We start from the raw sequence: 18,470 nt of genomic DNA, 5'->3' as shown, positions 1-18,470 counted from the left end.
AGTCAATTGATTTAAGAAATTCATTATCTCAGCCGAGTTAAATGAAAAAATATTAAAGCTAGCATTATTTCATGCCATGAAATATTTTAATAGTGTTCCTTGGCTTTAATGTTTAATTTTGATTGATTTTACTGTGTGTCTGGAGCAATTTACACAAACAGAAAAGTGGCATTTGGTTAAAAATAAATAAGAATTTATTATAACCACCCATCTCCTCAAATTATACTTGCAACAACTTCTTGCAGATTTAGATAGCATGAATAAGACTAGGCCCAGTGAAATTAAACCCCAAAACAATCTGAGATCCATCAGATATTGTAAGGTATCTATCTATCTATCCATTCATCCATCAGGCTCAAAAAGAGTGAAATGTACCATATCTGGCAATATTGGATCAACTGGCTTCTCATTATGAAACTTGCTATCATCACATAAACCTCAACATTATCCACCTAAAGAACAGGTATTTTAAGGAATCTGCTGTTTGTATGCTTTTTACCACTAACTTTCTCTTGCTTTCAAATTTGTTGTTTTTACCTTTATATGAATTAAATTTAGTGCATTCTCTGATATTTTAATTGACAAAAAGTATTTAAATGTCAGTTTTAGTTGCTTTACTCTAGAACTAAATTTAACCTACACATTGAATGTTACATATTCAAATACACTTCCTATTCTTTTTGCTAAAGAGTTATTGGCAGAGGAAAATATTTCTAATGAGATAACGTATTTTCATAAGAGTGTGCTTTATATTCTCATGTTTCAATGGTCACAGAATTTTTACTAGATCAAAAAGGCATTGTAATTTGCTGCAAGGTTAAATGTTAAGATTCAGTCTTATGACTATGAATTATCAAATTAAATTCCCTTGCCCTGCTTAACTCCCTCGCTGCATGGCTTCACTATAATTGCTTTAGCCATTTGGTAATTTACTAACTATTTTTCCAAAGTGACTTTGTGAAGGACAAATCAAGAAAAAGCCTTAAGGGGTACAGGTGGTCAAGATGGTTTAACTGGAGTCATCTGTGAAGTCTTTATGTCTGCCCACATCCTGATAGTATATCTGGCAAGGCCTGCATTACTGACAAGCTGGAAAGTGTGAACACCTGTAGGTGTTAGGTGTTTAAGTCTAAAATAGTTTGGAAGTAACAAGAAAGGTTGAGCATCTGGGTCAGATTTCAGTTACTTGTCAGTTAAATGTGTGCATTGGGCCATTAAAAATTTGGCCAGGCATATCTTGACAGTTAGTCTTTCATGTTGCTTTCAGAAAATAGCTGTAACTTAAAAAAAGAACTATGAAGCTTATATGTATTTAGAGATCAACACAAGTAGAGAAAACCTTTCAAGTATCAGTTATGTTTATTGCCTATTAAGATTTTCGTTTTAGAAATTCAAATATACAACTTTTAAAAAGGTAATAACTTTTTTCTGTGGCTGTAAAAACTGCCTATGGCTAAATGTCTTTATTTCAACTACCTTCATGCAGCATATATAACTATGATTTTTTTTCATGATATTCATACAGAGGCTACTAACAATATTGTTCAGATGCTCTTCAGTACAATAGGGGGGAAATCAAGTTAACCACTTCTTATAATGAAAAATGTTAAAAAGTATCTTCTTGTTACATCATAAAGACTGATTTAAGCATAACCCTTGCTTAAATTCAAATTGAAGTGTACATTTTCTAAATTCTCGGGACCTAACTTGGCCTACATCAAATAGAAATTACATGATTTCTAGGAGTTTTCTGAAAATAAATAAAACAAGATGGGCTTTTTTGCATTAGGAAAAGGGATAACTATGGAAACTATTACACTTTTTTAATGTTATATAAGGACTCAAGCTTGATTCACAAATAAGATATTTATTGAAAGACCATTCCCTGGGAGATTATTCATGTATCTCTGTAGAGAGAATTTTCTAGATGAGAATGTCCAAATTATAGAATTTCTACCCTAGACATATTCTTCTAATACTGCTATTATTGTATTAACATAATTTAGGATGAAAATTTAAGGATGAATTCCACTAATTTACTTTATTCTTGACATGATTATGGACCCAATATGATCAACATATCAGAAAGAAAAAATCTAGTTGGAGAATAGATTTCATCAATTATTTACTCTGGCTACCAGGATGGTACTCATTATATTGCTGAATATTTATTTTTATATTATCTTCTTTATATTCTGTGTGTAAAATTAATAAAAAAAGTTAGCACATATTCAGTAAATATGCCTACTAATAAAAAAGCCATAAATGCTTGGATAAATGCAGAATAAACATTTAAAGATATATTAATAAGAGAGATTCTGGTGTTTTTATGTGATGGATGAAGGTTAGAATAGTAATCAATTGTATGTTCTTGAGAGGCATACCGTAGCTGAAATTCCAGCATAATAAATCACATCACTGGTTGCTGAACACCTCAGATTAGCTGAGGTGGTAATCCAGAGCAAGGCCTTGGCAAAGATTTTAAAAATCATACAGACTCATACCATAACCCTAACATAAAAGCAGCTATTTTTTCAAGGATTTTTTAAAATAAAAATCTACATCTGAATGTTACTGGAAGTGATTTCAAAGCAAGGGTTCTCTAACCCCATTCAAGTCAGGACTCTAGCAATAACGTTTTGCATAATTTCCATAAAACCTTCAAGGTAGCTTCATCAGTAACATTCTTTCATAGAGCAGCTATTGCTAGGAAACAGTGAGCCTCATCAAGACTAATTTGTCTTCTTATCAAATAAATAAGGTGAACCTCTCTGGAAGAAATTGAAAGCTTCTACCATCAATAGATGGTTACTCACCCTAAAGATAAAGAAAAAGGTTTCCCCTGTCCAGTCGTGTCCAACTTTAGAAATGGTCAACTCCATTTCTTAGCCAAAGGAGGCAGTGTTGTCTGAAGACGTTTCTGAGCCAGCGTGACATATGCCAAAGGCACACATAGAACACTGTTATCTTCTCACCAAAGTGGTACCTATTAATCTACTTGGGTTTGCACACTTTCAAACTGCTAGGTGGGCAGCAGCTGGGGCAAGTAAGAGGAACTTATCCCATTGTGCGGTGCTCGGGTCTCAAACCCGGGCTGCCAGCTGACAAGCTCAGCGTCTTTAACCACTGAGCCATCGCATCCCCTTATTCATCCTATTATATGTATTACAGGTAGTCCTTGACTTATGACCACAAATGAGCCCAAGATTTCTGTTGCTAAGGGAGGCAGTTGTTAAGTGAGTTTTGCCCCATTTTATGACTTTCTTGCTAGAGTGGTTAAGTGAATCACTGCAGTTAAGTTAGTAGCACTAACTTAAATTTGTGTTTGTTAAGTGAAATAGGTTTCCCCATTGACTTTGCGTGTCAGAAGGTCGCAAAAGGTGATCACATGACCTTGGGACACTGCAACCAGAATAAATATGAGTGAGTTGCCAAGCGTCTGAATTTCGATCACATGACCATGGGGATGCTGAAACAGTTGCAAGTGTGAAAAATGATCATAAGTCATTTTTTTCAGTGCCGTTGTAAATTCAAACAATCACTAAACGAATGATTGTAAGTCAAGGAGTACGTGTAATGACATACTTTGATTTCTCCTTCATATTAAGAAATGTCTAGAAGTTTAGAGCTCATTCTGAGCTAACCTGCTTGTGTTTTACTTACTGAATAAAGGAGAAGTGGGAAGAATCTTCACATAGCTGCAAACCCGTGAACATCTCAGATTTTCAGTTCCTATCCCAAGGGATGGTCAGATCAAAGTCAGGTCTTGCACTCTCATGGCCACAGCAGGTCAAGAAGTCATAGTACCAAGTTTTGATAAGAACCTTGGGATTATTGTTGTTGTTGTTTGTGGGGAGCTTCTGTACAGAAACTAGCATTGTTTCCTGTGGAAACTGTCGTTCTTAAGGAGCTTCTGGTAGCTTATAAGAGATTTGGATATCATCTTGTTTGGTTACGTTATGCTTTTAAATCTATTTGCTTGAGCTAATAATAAAGTTTAAAATTCCTTTATTTACTGCTGTGCTTGTTGTCCCTGGATCCAAAAGAACCAGTTGCCTGGGCACCGGATCACCGCCCTGACAGTTTGCAAAACACTTTGAAATACAAATTCATATTCTATCATATAACTTCTCTCAAGACATAAAGAAAGGCTAATATCTCTTCTATCCCTAATTTCTCAATAAAGAATTTTATGTTCAGTTTTTACTGGCAAATAAGGAGCCCAAAGAATCCTCCATTGCAATGTTTGTTTCTGCAGACAAATGGTTGTCCAATATCTTCTTAAAAACCTCTAGTATTGAAGCACCCACAACTTCTGGAGGCAAGTCATTCTCACTGACAGGAAATTTCTCTTTGTAGAATAGGTTGACACCTCCTCCCTTTCTTTGTGGTAACTCCTTACATATTGGAACACTGCTATCATGTCACTCCATTAAACTAGACATACCCAAATTCTGCAATCATTCTTCATATGTTTTAGCTTTAGATTAGCAACAAAACATCTTTGTTGTTGATCTCTGCACTTTATTTAGAGTCTCAGCATCTTGCTTATGCAACCAAAGATGTGGTCTTACCAAGGCATTATAAAGTACTTTTAACGCTTCATGAGATCTTGATTCTATTCTTTTGTTAATGCAGCCTAGGACTGCATTGGACTTTTTTGGCAGCTGCAGCACACTGCTGGTTCATATTTAAGTGATCGTTCACTAGGATTACAAGATTCCTCTCACAGTTACTACTACAGGTAGTCCTGGACTTACAGCAGTTCATTTAGTGACCATTCAAAGTTACGACAACACTGAATAAAGTGAATCATGACCATTTTTCATAGTTACCTTTGTAGCATCTCCATGATCATGTGATCAAAATTCAGATGCTTGGCAACTGGTTCATATTTATAACTGTTGCTATGTTGCAACCTTCTGACAAGCAAAGTCAATGGGGAAGCCTGATGCACTTAACAACTGTGTTACTAACTTATCAATTTCAGTGATTCACTTAACAACTATGACAAGAAAGGTTGTAAAATGGGGCAAACTCACTTTAAAATGTTTCAGTTAACAACATAAATTTTGGGCTCATTTGTGGTTGTAAGTCGAGGACTACTTGTATTTCTCTAGAGTTTTGATACATCATGGATGGCCATTTCAAACCTTTTGGGTGTTGTTTCTGAAGGTGCTATTTTTGATTTGGGGCTCTGCCTGCAGATGTTCACTTTTTCATTCTTCCTTTCTATAGTATTAATTTTGTTTTCAACTAAACTCAGAAAATGTCCTTCCATCTTTCTATCTAAAGCAGCAAATTTTAAGGCAAGGTGTTAGCATCAGTTGTGCAACTATTTATGTTAATATTGGATAGAGAAGCTAAATTAAGAAATGTATCTTTCTAATTTGTTTTATTTCAAAATAAACATTGAAAAAGCATCTCAATTCACAATTTCCAGATGGCTGAAGGATAATAATGACCTTTGGTACAGTATTAAGCCATTGAGAAACATCCAGATTTACTTCTTATTCTGTTAAGGAAATAGCAATCTCTCCTTCTTACAAAAACAATCTTTTTATGGATATGACAACTTTTCTTTTCTGCTAGTCTAGCCTAAGGAGGGCTGAATGACTTTCATCTTTAAAATTTTCATCTTAAAACGTTGCCCCCATGAGTCTTTAAGAATAGAAAGTTCCAATAATAGCTTTTTAGAACAAGTAATAAACAAAATCTGGCTTAATGGCTCATTTGGGATATATCTGCAAAATAAATGTAAATACCATCACAGTTTGTAAGTTATATGTCTGAATATATTGAATTTTTCAAAATCAGCATGAAATATTCTGATTAAATGTTTGCTTCAGCATTTTAAGGTTTATTCTTGCCTAAGAAGGTTTTGCATTATGAGTACTGTGTAAACATCAGATTATACAGAATTAACTGCATTTATCATGCAGAGTACAAAAGATATTTTTAAAAATGGTTTATCTTCACTTATCAAGTATGTTTTCATGCCAAAAAAGCTGTTTTATACAAGAGCAGCTGTTACTTTGTACATATTTATTGGTTCCTGTTAAGTAGACTTGTCAATGATGCAATATTAAGATGCCAGTTTCATTATTCTGTGTCATAATATACCTTTGAAATCAATTTCACTTTAAAAAGTAGAATGGAAACTTAAGAAAACAAATTGTTCTCCATTTCTGGGCACAGTGCCAACACAAAGAAGTGTATCTGCATTACCATGTGCTAAACCAAACACTGAAATCCTAAGATTTGTCAGAATCCCCTGTTGATCAAATTGCATGTGGTAAGCTTTTTGTGAGAATAGGTGGCTGTTTTTTACAGATAGGCTAATGTTCATCAACAAATTAAAGGAGAAGGTTGCATGCCTCGCCTCTCAGTATAAACTATATGTAATACATTCTGAGGGAAATTAGGCAATGGGTCTCTTTGTATCAACAATTATAATTTCTACTATCTCAAATTATAATTCTATTTTTTTTAAACTTGTGTAAGAACGTAACAGATCATTTTCATTTTGGGAATTATTATCAAGTTTAGGTATTTTTATTAGATTAAAGACACTTCTATTTCCTAAGCTTGGTCCAAATATAAAGTCATCTAAAGAAAGAATGGGTATTATTCCACTATTCCACCAAAGCTACCTTAGCACAATAATAGAATATAATTGTCACTCTCAATGTTAGGGGTGCCTTCAAATGTTCATCATCTAAGACGATATGTCATAATCCATTTTTCTGAAGTCTACATAGGACAAACAAGATAGCTTTTACATAAGAAAATAAATGGATAGCAATTGAACATCAGAGTCCAAATGGAAGCAAGACAACGGCATAACATTTCAGCCTCACAAACACGGTCACTGGCCTCAAATAGAGTGGTGGAACAGGAAATTTTGGCAGCAGAATTACAAACAGTTAAAAAATTACAATCCATTACTGAAGATCTGAACAGACTAATGAGCTTTTAGCCTATTACTTTTGCTAACTGATAAAGTGGCACTCTGTCTCTTCCTCAATTTCACAATCATGTAATTTTGTTTTTCCCCATCCACTTCTCCTTCTTCCACTCCCTAAATTTAGACTGTAATAGCAAACCCACTCTAAGCATCTGAGGAAGTGAGCTCCTGTTTGCAGTAGTTTATGCCCTAGTGTGGTTAGCTAGCATCTTGAAGATACTGCCATTTTCAGTGTCTACAAAAACCTGACATAATTCTATAGCTGCAGTGGCATCACTTTTTAGCTATCACTTCATAAACTTTTTCTTGAAAATCACAAAGTCAGTGTTTTGATCGAAGTGCCATTGTTTTTATTTCTTTGAAAAAGCTGTTAACATTATGTTCATATTGTCCCAGTTATAAATGTCTTGACAGACAGAATACTAATAGTTTTCTTGACAGAATACTAATAGTTTGTATTTAATCCTTCCAGAAGTGAACACTTCCAGTGATATAGGTTTTACCACTATATATAACAACCGGTGAAGTGACAATAATGTCTAGTAATTTCATACAGTATGTTTTTATGGACAGTAATAGGAGCCACTTGAATACAGGTAATCTCCGAATTACAAGCATTCACTTAATGCTTGTTCGAAGTTACATGATAAGCGCCCCCTAGGGCTTACAAGCAAGTCCCGAAAATATGAATATTGCAGCACCACGGCAATCGTTCACCCTTATGAGCGACCGCAGAGCTCTGCAACATTCACCCTGGTTATTCCCTCCCTCCCCACCTCCCTCCCGGGTCTCCCTAGGCACCAGCCCTTCAATACTCATCCTGCAAAAATCGAGATCCTTCGCTTTCTTGAATACTACAGACCTTCAGTGAGTTCGCAGAGATGGAGGCTTAAAGAAACACAAGATTACACGAGATCAGTGGGGCGAGATCTCATGCTACTGATCTTGCATGATCTCATGGTACTTTAGGCCTCTGTTCTTTGCAACAGAGAATGAAACGGCAGCCAGGAGATGCTTCCTTGTGCCTCCGGAGACTGGATTGGGATGTCGGAGGCCATCTCCAGGCTGCTGCTGCCCAGATCTGAGACCGGGGGACATTTCCAGGCAGCAGCGCCTGGAGAAGGCCTCCAGCACCTGGATCGGGCCGCCGGAGGGCCACAGAAGCATCCCCTGGCCTCATATCCAGGCAGCAGCGGCCTGGAAAAGGCCTCTGATGCCCCGATCCAGCTCTGGAGGCATGCAGAAGCATCCCCGGCATCAGATCCGTGCAGCAGCAAGAATCGTGGCAGAGAGGTGATGGATCTTTTGAAGGTGAGTCTGGCACGGCAGGAAAGGAGGGAGAAGCATGACGTAACATAGTGGGTCAGGGAGGCCTTGGGGGCCTGTTCCATCACTAGGCTCTCCATGGTCTTCCCACCCTGAGATAGGGAGTGATCACGTTTGAGATACAAGATCCACTTCCATGAGTTTTCAAGTTACAAGGCTCTATTACATTTGTAACTCGAGGGCTACCTGTAGAGGCAACTCCAATTGCTATTAAAGATGAGTACTATCTCCTTTTAAATCTTACATTTTTTGGCAATAGAAGATACCAGTTTTATTTATTAAATCCATAGAGATTCCAAGACATAAAAACACAGAAGATAATTTAAGAGAACCTATCGTGGACCTGTGTATGACACCACAAGAACAGAAATTTGAAGGCAGTCTCCTACCATGCAGTACAAGTGATGATTTCTTCAAATATATGACATCCAACAGCTCTACAAGGTAAAATGCTTAAAGCAGGCAACTATCGAACACCAAAGACAAATTTAAAATGGGGCTATAAATCTAAAATGTATAGTATAATGGGAAGAATAGGTGTTGAAAAATATAACTGGGATGGATGGATTTAATCATATTTGTAATGGCTACCTGATTGTATACCAACTCTGAGTGGTATACAGTATTAAAAACAGATTGAACAATACACAGCAACGAAAAAATTACAATCTAGATATCTTCTATGCATGCAACATTCCCACAAGGAAGCTGCCACCCAATCTAGCCCAAGACCTGGAGGAAGGTTTTAAAGGCCCATTTAAATGAAGTCAGGAGAAGAATACTACAGATCTCTAGGAATATGCTGTTTCAAACAAGGCCCACTTTCTAAGTCCCATAAAATGACACTTTTTAATGAATGGAACCCAAAATGTGTAAACTCTGTTGTATCAAATAGGATAAGCAAAAAGACAGAATAGATAGATAGATTGCTAGATAGTCCTACAGATAACTTTACTGACTTTTGTCCTTGATAGTTGATAATACATAGCTTCAAAATTTATATATTGTAATAGGAAGATGTTTTAGGCAGATCTCTGTAGATACTTGAAGTGATGCACTGATTCCTAATATACAGTACATTCAAAACTGCTATTCAGATTTCTTACTGTACTTTGGAAGAAACCTTACCTGTTTTCTAGTTTAGTAAATAATCATTTGTTTTAAGAAGTCTAGCATGCATTCATAAAGAAATATACATTGATTACTCCCATTATTATGTTTATCCTCATCATTAGTGAATATAGATTATTCTATATTCAGTAATACATACTTGGCTTAAACCTGTTATTTAGAGTAAACCTAGTTAATTTCATTAAAATATACTTTCAAGTAAATGTGTTTAAAAGTATTGTCCAGTTTTAAAAAGAAAATCTAACTAGATTTTTAAAAAGAAAAATCCAAAAAAGAATTTAGTATTGATTAAGATTCTGATCTTGGCATACTTTTTTAGAAGATTCCCTTAAATGAAATGAAAATCCATTTCAAAGGATTATACAGTATATTATATTATACAGATTATTCAGAACATTTTAATTTCAAGTTTTCTAAAAAAAAGTGCATTTTAGTCCATTGTTAATACAGTATGAGCTTTCTGCACTAGATAGCTCCAAAGTTAAGGGTCATCACAAGTGTGTAATCCTTCCATCTAAATCAAAAATTACTTAAAATGCTTTCTCCTCTAAAACTGGGATTATTGTTTTCTGTGGTAGCAAACATTAGAGTCTCCACCCCTCCAACAGTTCTTTAAAAATCTACTTATGTGCTGCCAACCCTAAAATAATACGAATCTACAATCATTTTGTCCCCTTTCATTTTGAATTCTTAAAGAAAGCATTCAGTTATTACTGCAAGTACTTTAGAAGTGAACTAAATGTCAAACTAAATGCAAGTTTAAAGGGAACTTCCTGTAATAAATTTATATTGGCATGAAGAATAATTGTCTACTGCTAAAAGGCATAAAAGATGAGAGACTGCATATGCATTGTTACAAAATATGCACATGATCATAATATGCTAATGTTAAGGAATACTTTGCATATATTTCCATATTGTCAAGTTCCAACCCCTTTTAAATTGACATTAATACATATTTTTGCTGTATAGAGGCTTCTAAAGGAATATGGGGAAAATGTACTCAACAGAAAAGACTTGAGCTGCATTCTCAAATTAATGAGGAACTAGTTGTGACTGAGCAGCTTTTAATTTCTGTTGCCAAGTATTTTGATTAATCACTAGCAATCTATACAACTTTAAAGATCCCTAATCTCTTTATAAAATGTTTAATTTTTTCTATATTTCTATGCCCCTGACTGAAATTGAGTCTTATACTGATTAAAATGTGGACTACTTTTGAATACTTAGTTCTTGATCCATATTAGAGCAGGAGTCCCCAGTCCGTGGACCAGTACCGGACCATGGCACGCCAGCAAGCAAAGCCCCATCTGCGGGATGCAGGTAGCACACAAAACCATGCCCCCTCCAGTCTGCAACCATTAGACCAAATCACTCACACCAGTAAGATAAATTTATAAACAGTTTTATGTGTTTATAATTGTTATATAGTTACTTCAGTTTATTCAGCAATTGTTCAGTAACAATTATAATCCTGACCTTCATGCCTACTTGTTCCTACTCAAGAATTATTAAAGTAACACAGTCTGTGAAATAATTTACTTCAAGTGTATGTGTAAGGAAACATGATTGGTCAAAACCCTCACCGGTCAATAAGTTGATTAGAAAAGTATTAAAAAATAGGTTACAACATTGGAGAGAAAGCTGAATTTTGAGAAGCTATCAGGATTCTATCTATCAGCTGACAAATGTTTAAAGTTTTTATTTCTTTGCAAGTCTGATCTATTTTCCAGAGATCCTGTCTAACCATAGAAAACCAAGACATCTTTTATCTTTTCAATATCATATTTATATCTTCCAGTTGGACTTTTTTTTTTTGCAATCTTCGTAGACATTATATTACTAGACACAAGAGTCCTTCAGCTGGCTTTACGTTTATATATGTGTAGATATATGAGATGAGACCTGGTATGGTATAACCGTTAAGGTGCTATACTGGAAGTTTAAAGACGCAGATTATAGTTCTCCCTAGGGTGTGGGAATCACTGCAGTGACTTTGGGCCAGTCCCTTTCAGCCCTAGACATATACCTACCAGCCCCTGCTGAAGCAGCATGGTCGATTATGGCCCATAGCTTTCAATAAAGAGCGCTGAAGTAGATTGATTTGGGGTTAATGATGTTTATTATTAAACAACATACATTTTCTGCTCAGGAAAGGACGATAATTCTTGAATTCTTTTTTGGCACCACAGTATTGCTGCCTGTGCTATTTGAAAACTTAAAAAAAAACAAAACCCTGGATTAAAATCTGTTGCCTTCTCCTATACCAGATTAATGATAGAATCTCACAATTATGATAAATAACTAAATTCATTACTGAGGCCTGACTGATCAGCTTGTATATTAGCTATATGTGATATTTTATGAAATTTAGAGATTTAGTTCTGTAACTTTATTTGGGTCAGCCAAATCTAGGTTTGATAAACTTTTTCTGAAGACAGATTTCTTTGGTTGTCATTAAGATTGTCCCACAGGTTAGTTCTACAGGAGTACATAAAGAATGTTATGCTCTAAGTATTATTAGGCATACCACGTGTGAGCTGAAAAAATCTGGATGACCACAAAACGGCAACAAAGGATAGCATGTTTTAGCTCCTTGCTGCCATCTAATAGTCTTCTGATTATTTGCAGTCCATATACGGAATGCCTAAGCCTTATTCAATGTTAGTTTTGGTTTTTCTTTGGTGTGGGAGGGGCGTCTGTTTTTGTTTAGGCTGGACATTTGATTTTTTGTTTTTGATTGCTACAGTTCTTGCTATTTGTACAATTTTTATCATTAAACATAGTTTATAATTATTATATATATATATATATATATATATATATATATATATATATATATATATATATATATATATATATTATGTCTGTATTAAAATGTATCAGAACCAGTGTGGCATAAGTGATTAAGGAGCCTGATTAGAAAGTGGCAGACTGTGAGTTTCAGTCCCACTTTGGGCACAAAGCCAGCTGGGTGTCCTTGGACCAATCATTCTATCTCAGCCCCAAGAAGCCAGCAATGGCAAACCCTTCCAAAATCTTTCCAAGAAACCTTCAAGGACTTGGTCAGGTAGTCACCAGGAGTTAAAAAATGACTTAAAGGCAATAATTAAAATGCTTCAGCACATTTAACAATATATCATGGGACCATTGGATAATATTTCTTCTTGCTGTTCCATCTTTTCTAGTGAAGTAGACAAAAGGGAATGCAAGTTTTTGACAGACTTTTGTACTAAACAGGAGATGGACAAAACTGCATGTCAAACAGGTAAGGGTGCTATAAAATACGAATAATGAAAAGTGTGGTAGAAATTGGTGACTTGACGGATCAGTAGAGTTTTCCAATCAGAAATTTCAAAAATTGTGGGGAATCTACATTCAAAACAGCTGGTACCATTCTATTTGACGGGACAATGAGGACCCAGATTGTTGGGGGCAATATGCTGACTCTGTAAACTGCTTAGAGACAGCTGTAAAGCACTGTGAAGCAGTATATAAGTCTAAGTGTTATTGCTATTTGCTAATAGAGAAAGATGATACTTAAAAAACAAGAGGGCCTGAATTATTGAATTAAAATATGAATTATAAAGTAATGAGGTTAACATGACTTCTGCCTCACCACTCTCTGTGTAGGAACAGCTCCAGAAATATCTGGAATATCTAACTCACAAAGAGATATTAGAATAGAGAAATTAACAAGGAGCAGTCTTTAGTCTATTGAGGAACCCCTTCATTTTTCCCCTAGACTCTCCCTGGGTCTAATTAAAAGCTGATTTGCAGTCAGTGAAGTCTATAAAAAGAGATGTCTGGAATAAGAGGAATATTTTTCAGCTAAATGGTAAAGGACAATATCTAGACTTGATTGCCCCCTCTAAAGTCAGCCTGTTCTTCAACAAAATATGTTTATTTTTTATCCAATCCCATTATTTTAGATAGACAATTTGGTGTTTAGCTTTCTTATTGTATCAAACAAGTTAATTGGTTTATAGTGGGCAGGGTCAAGCCTACTTCCTTTATTTTATAGAAAGGGATAACAACAACACATTTCCAGTCCAACAGAAAACATACTGAACTGTTAATGGTCATAAATAAAGCAGTCATCACTGGAAGCCATCAATCCTTGTTCTTCCTTCTGGAGAGATAAATCCACTTCTCAGGGCTTCTCCAGGTCCTAACTGTATACAGTAATAAGGTCCTTAAGCTCTGATGTAGATACAGTATATAAGCAATCAGTCAGGAAGATCATTTTGAAAGTAAGTCACATAATTATTTAATTATTCCATTGTGAAGATACATTGGAAATTATTCTCCCATGCTTCTGCAGATATTTGGCAGGTTAAACCAAAATCTCTATCATTAAAAAAGCTGTTAACTAGGCACCATAGATAGGTTCTTAGCAGCTGCAATTAAACTCCTTCGTTTCTCTTTATAGTTTACTTTTTTTATTTTAGATCTTTTTTATTCTAAAAATAGTTAAAATACACTGAAACTGCTGTTACATTGAAAGCATTTACTACAAAGAGGACAGCCTTTTAAAAAATTTTGATAAAAAGAAAACCAAGATTTAGATTCCATATCAAACCAAGATTTAGATCTCCTGAGAACAATCTTGATAGGGAAGAGCAAGAATAAAATATTGATAGTGTACCTATTCCTGCTTGCCTGCTTCTGTCTTAAGCTTTAATAAATTAATTTAGGATGTTGTTTTTGTGGAAGTCTAGTAATTTTTCATCCAGAAATATGCCACTTTCTTTGATGAAAGGTCACATTCCTCAAAGTGGACATCTTATGACAAAACAAATAATTTGGGAACTCATGTCTCTGTGGGGCCAATGTAGTTCATGGAACTTCAGATTGTGTGCCTCTGCTTCACTTATAGCTTGGTCTGTGGGTCACAGATAAGACAACTCAGAGCAGAGCTATCAGAAATATATTCCTCACTTGTTCAATCCACATTGTTTCTCTGAATTGTTGAACTCCATTAAAAATATTGTTTAAGTCAGGGGTTCCCAACCTCTAGGCCGCTGCCCGGTAGTGGGCCGTGGCCTACTCGCCACTGGACTGTGGGACAGGCTGGCCAGTGTGCGCGCACCCCATTTATGCTAGTGCCACGGGGTGCAAAAACAGTACACTGCATGCTGCAAGATGCAAAAACAAATGCTGCCGCGCCATGGGGTACGGAAATGGGCCACTGCTCTGGGGCGCAAAAACAGGGTGCTGCCACACCGCAGGGCACAAAAACAGCCCACCGCCACGCTGCAAGCCACAAAAAGTAATGCTGCCGCACCATGGGGTGCGGAAATGGGCCACCACCACGCTTCAGGGTGCAAAAACAGGCCATCGCGACGCTGCGGAGTGCAAAAATGGGGCACCGCCATGCCACGGGACACAAAAACAGACCGCCACCACGCTGCAAGGCACAGAAACAAGGTGCTGCACCACGCACGAATGGGGCAGGGCTGGTATCACACGGGTGCTAGCCCTGCCGTTTGTGGTGCACACACATGCTTGTGGCCCCATGTGCACATGCATGCACACATGTAAAATGCTTCCTCCTCCCTTTTCCTCCGGTCCACCAACTGACAAAGGTTGATGACCTCTGGTTTAAATTGTGTAAAAGCTCTGACTCTTATTTATCTCTTTTGTCAAAAACCACAGATGGCTACAAGTCATGTGTAAATGTTCCCAAAACAGGAAACACAGATAGAAGTTAAAAGGAAGAAAAATATAATTAATAGTGCAAAATGTAAATCATATGTGCATTTTATAGAATTTTTAAAAAGATAAAACAATGTATGGCTATTATTGAGTATAAAACAATGTATGGCTATTATTGGATTATTGGATATTAATCGCCATACTGAAAATACTGAAGAAGAAAAAAGATGGTAGTAGGAATAAATTGATGATTGGGATGAGGCGATTCCAGAAAAAGTAGGCAAGAGTGTCACTTCCTAACAATGAGTCTCACTGGACTCAGTATTGCTGCTGTGAGGACATGCACAGAATTATATTATGAAAAATCACCTTACATGCTGAAGATTTACCATTTCAAATAATTAAATGAGCTTCTTTTGCTTAAAGCTTGATTTGGCACAAAGGCAAGCTTTTTAGGACTCCACCCAGATTTCCATGCATACCAAGAATAAACTGTAGTACACACCCGGCACATGGCAGAGCATATTATTCACCTGATACTTGCTACTTCAATTCCCCAAAAAATAAAAACATGAAGGAGATAAGCAGAGCTGCTTGTTCAGCCTTCGGGAAGAATATAAAATTCTGCATCTTGACTGTTGCCTTTTCTACTGACACAGAATTATTACTTGAGTAGTAAACCGAAGATGCCACACTGAGGGGTCCTTGGTGCTCTCTGAGCTTGGCTGTTTTCTTGCAGACATTTTGTTACCCAAACTAGGTAATTAGGTAATCAGTGCATTGATGATGTTTACCTAGTTGATGATGCTACCTAGTCTGGAAGAAAACCACCAAGCTCAGAGAGCACCAAGGACTCCTCATTTCAACCCTGAGCTACAAATATTCTCCTTTATTAGATGCCACACTGTTATGCAGATGAATGAGATAAGATCATTAGATGTCCTGTTACCAAAATATTTATTAAAGCATGTTGCCTCTACTATTTATATGTTATTTTTCCACATGAGAGGGGAGGGGTAGACACATGTAAAAAGCATAAGGAGGGAACGACAATGACGGGTTACTCTATGTATACACACTATCTGCAGTAATCATAGATAATCAGTAAATGTATTGCTTATATCCATAGGTATGTATACACATGCATGTAGAAAACAACATGCATCATTTAAAATCAAAAGCTAGTTAAATTATAACCATTTTACATGATTTCCTAATAGTTTACTCAGATACTTGTTTTGGTTTTTTTTTTTTAGAAATTTTCCAGGAAGTACATGAGGAACAGGTAAGCACTTTTCCCATTTTCTAGTATAAAATGATAGGTCTCTGTCCCCCAAGGGCTTTTTTATTATTATTTCCACGCAGCAACTGAAAACCTTATGAAAGTTAAAATATAATAGATTTCAGTTTTCAAATCAATATATTCCAAACTATAGTTCATGAGTTGCCTAAGAGTCTCACTTTTTAAGAATAGTGAAACATGTGCGAGTAGGCGGCGATACCAATTTTCTAAATAAATAAATAAATAATCGAGAATTATGTTGGAAATACAGGAGAAAATATTAATTGGATTCTGTTTTATAATTATGGCACTTGGGATAGCAGAAAATTTTGCTATAAAGAAGAGTATGGGAAAAAAATTTAATGTGCAAGTCTTGGGTTTGTTAGCAAAGGTCAGGTCATTTGTTCAAAGGTCCATTTTGTGTTTTTTACTTGCATTACTTTAATATAACAACTAGGCTGACACCAATTAGAGGATATAGGAATAAAATATTAGCTACCTGTTGAAATGCAGATGTCATACAACTTTGCATTAAAAAGTCTCTTTGTTAGAACAAATATACTATCAGATAGAGCTGCTAGTCTTTTTTTCAAGATAGATTTATTCTGACATGTCAAAACTTTTTTAAAAAAAATCTTAAAAGTTTTACTTGAACTTGCCAACATACAAATAAGCCTAAAGCAACTGTAGCTTGCACATTTCTCCTGCCAAAATGTATAACTTGTTACTGAAATGATTAGAACATATGCTAAGTATTGCAATGCGGCAAGTTTCTTTTTGTTTCAAATTCCACATCTACAGTAGTTTATTTCCATCAGGAAGCTGGAAACATTTGTAGATTTTACAAAAAGTAATTTATCATTGTAAAGAAATATGTCCTTCAGTACAGGACTCATATTTTAGGCCTGTTGTAGTATATTACAAAATACAGCCATAATTGCAAAGGTCCATTTTCAGACATTTTTTTTAACATTTTTTTCTCAAAACATATATTTTGAGATTTGACTTGAAACTTGTAATATTTTTAACCTGAATTACAAATAGTTCTCTCATTTTAAAACAAATTTAAGAAAGCAATCTCTATCTTGCACAAGCTTATTTATATTAGAATGATGACCTTTCTTGGTTTGATGTTTTTAATGTAATCCTTTCTTTAGCAAAAAAATAATCAATTTATATTATATGATTCATATATTATTATTATTTTCCACTTTCTCTTTCAGCAGGAAATTAGAGGAAAGAGCTCTATCAAAGTAGTGCATTTTGGTCTGGTGTAAACCAGAACTATTGATGAATAGTAAAAAAAAAAAAAAAAAAGTCCTACAGATCACTTGCTGTGAAAAACAAGAAGCTTTCAATTAACATAGATTCTGAAATCATATTCAAATAATTCACTAGTACGGTAAATGTTAACTGCTTGCATAAATGGTTAAATCAAGGGGAATTAAATGTGCTTGGCTCTGCCTGAATCTTACTATTTTTATGTCAGTCATATAATTCATTTACATACAGCAAAGTGCCTTATATCTGTTGTATTTGTATGTTCCTAGAACAACATATGTGATGATTAATCACCATCAACATTATATATTTAGAATATCATAAGAATTTTTTGCCCTGGGTGGAAACTATTTCATGAACCTATTTTATATTAACTGAAGGATTACCAATAGCTGTTGATACTGTAAACAGATAATAAAATATTTTAATTATGTACTTTAAAGATTGATAAATAGACCTTTGACTAGATTTTAATTATATTATTAAACATAATTCTATAGTTTTCTTTACATTTTTGTATTTTTATTTGCGGGGAATAATAAATGTTGTCTAAAGCTTATCACCTAACTACTGTTACTATAAACAATGTAAAAACTACGAGGCTCACTTTGGTTCTTACCATAACTACAATGTAGGAGAAAATAAAACAAAGATATGGAGGAACACATGTATGCACAACAAATTGCAACTTTAGTATAAAAAGAGCAATAAATATTGCTGATAGTCCAGACTGATAAGGTGGTTAGTCTACTGCTGGTTATGGTAAACAACTTATATCATCATAGTATTGTCTAAATAGTTTTATATGCTCAACTGAATTATTGT

At 35.3% G+C, this 18,470-nt stretch overlaps 1 protein-coding gene across 8 annotated transcripts in view; it reads left to right on the top strand.

Moving 5' to 3' along the window:
- The window catches only part of LOC120307839 (WD repeat containing planar cell polarity effector), a 168,275-nt gene extending 150,071 nt beyond the window's left edge, over positions 1-18,204 (top strand). For 5 of the 8 annotated variants that reach the window (XM_039343003.1, XM_039343002.1, XM_039343004.1 and 2 more), the window contains 4 exons: positions 8,584-8,737; positions 12,613-12,692; positions 16,339-16,367; positions 17,588-18,204. In XM_039343003.1, the coding sequence (XP_039198937.1) occupies positions 8,584-8,737; positions 12,613-12,692; positions 16,339-16,367; positions 17,588-17,641 (317 nt within the window). In that variant the 3' untranslated portion in view covers positions 17,642-18,204. Of the gene's footprint in view, positions 1-353; positions 464-8,583; positions 8,738-12,612; positions 12,693-16,338; positions 16,368-17,587 lie in introns of those variants that run through there. The other 3 variants (XM_039343007.1, XR_005556666.1, XM_039343008.1) reach the window with 3 other exon arrangements.
- The last annotated feature ends 266 nt before the right edge of the window (positions 18,205-18,470 follow it).

Source organism: Crotalus tigris, unplaced genomic scaffold (genome assembly GCF_016545835.1).
Source record: "Crotalus tigris isolate CLP2741 ecotype Arizona unplaced genomic scaffold, ASM1654583v1 scf7180000017831.1706817, whole genome shotgun sequence".
NCBI classification, from domain to species: domain Eukaryota; kingdom Metazoa; phylum Chordata; class Lepidosauria; order Squamata; family Viperidae; genus Crotalus; species Crotalus tigris.
Note: the sequence above shows the minus strand (reverse complement) of the source record. Positions and strands in the feature narration are given on the sequence as shown.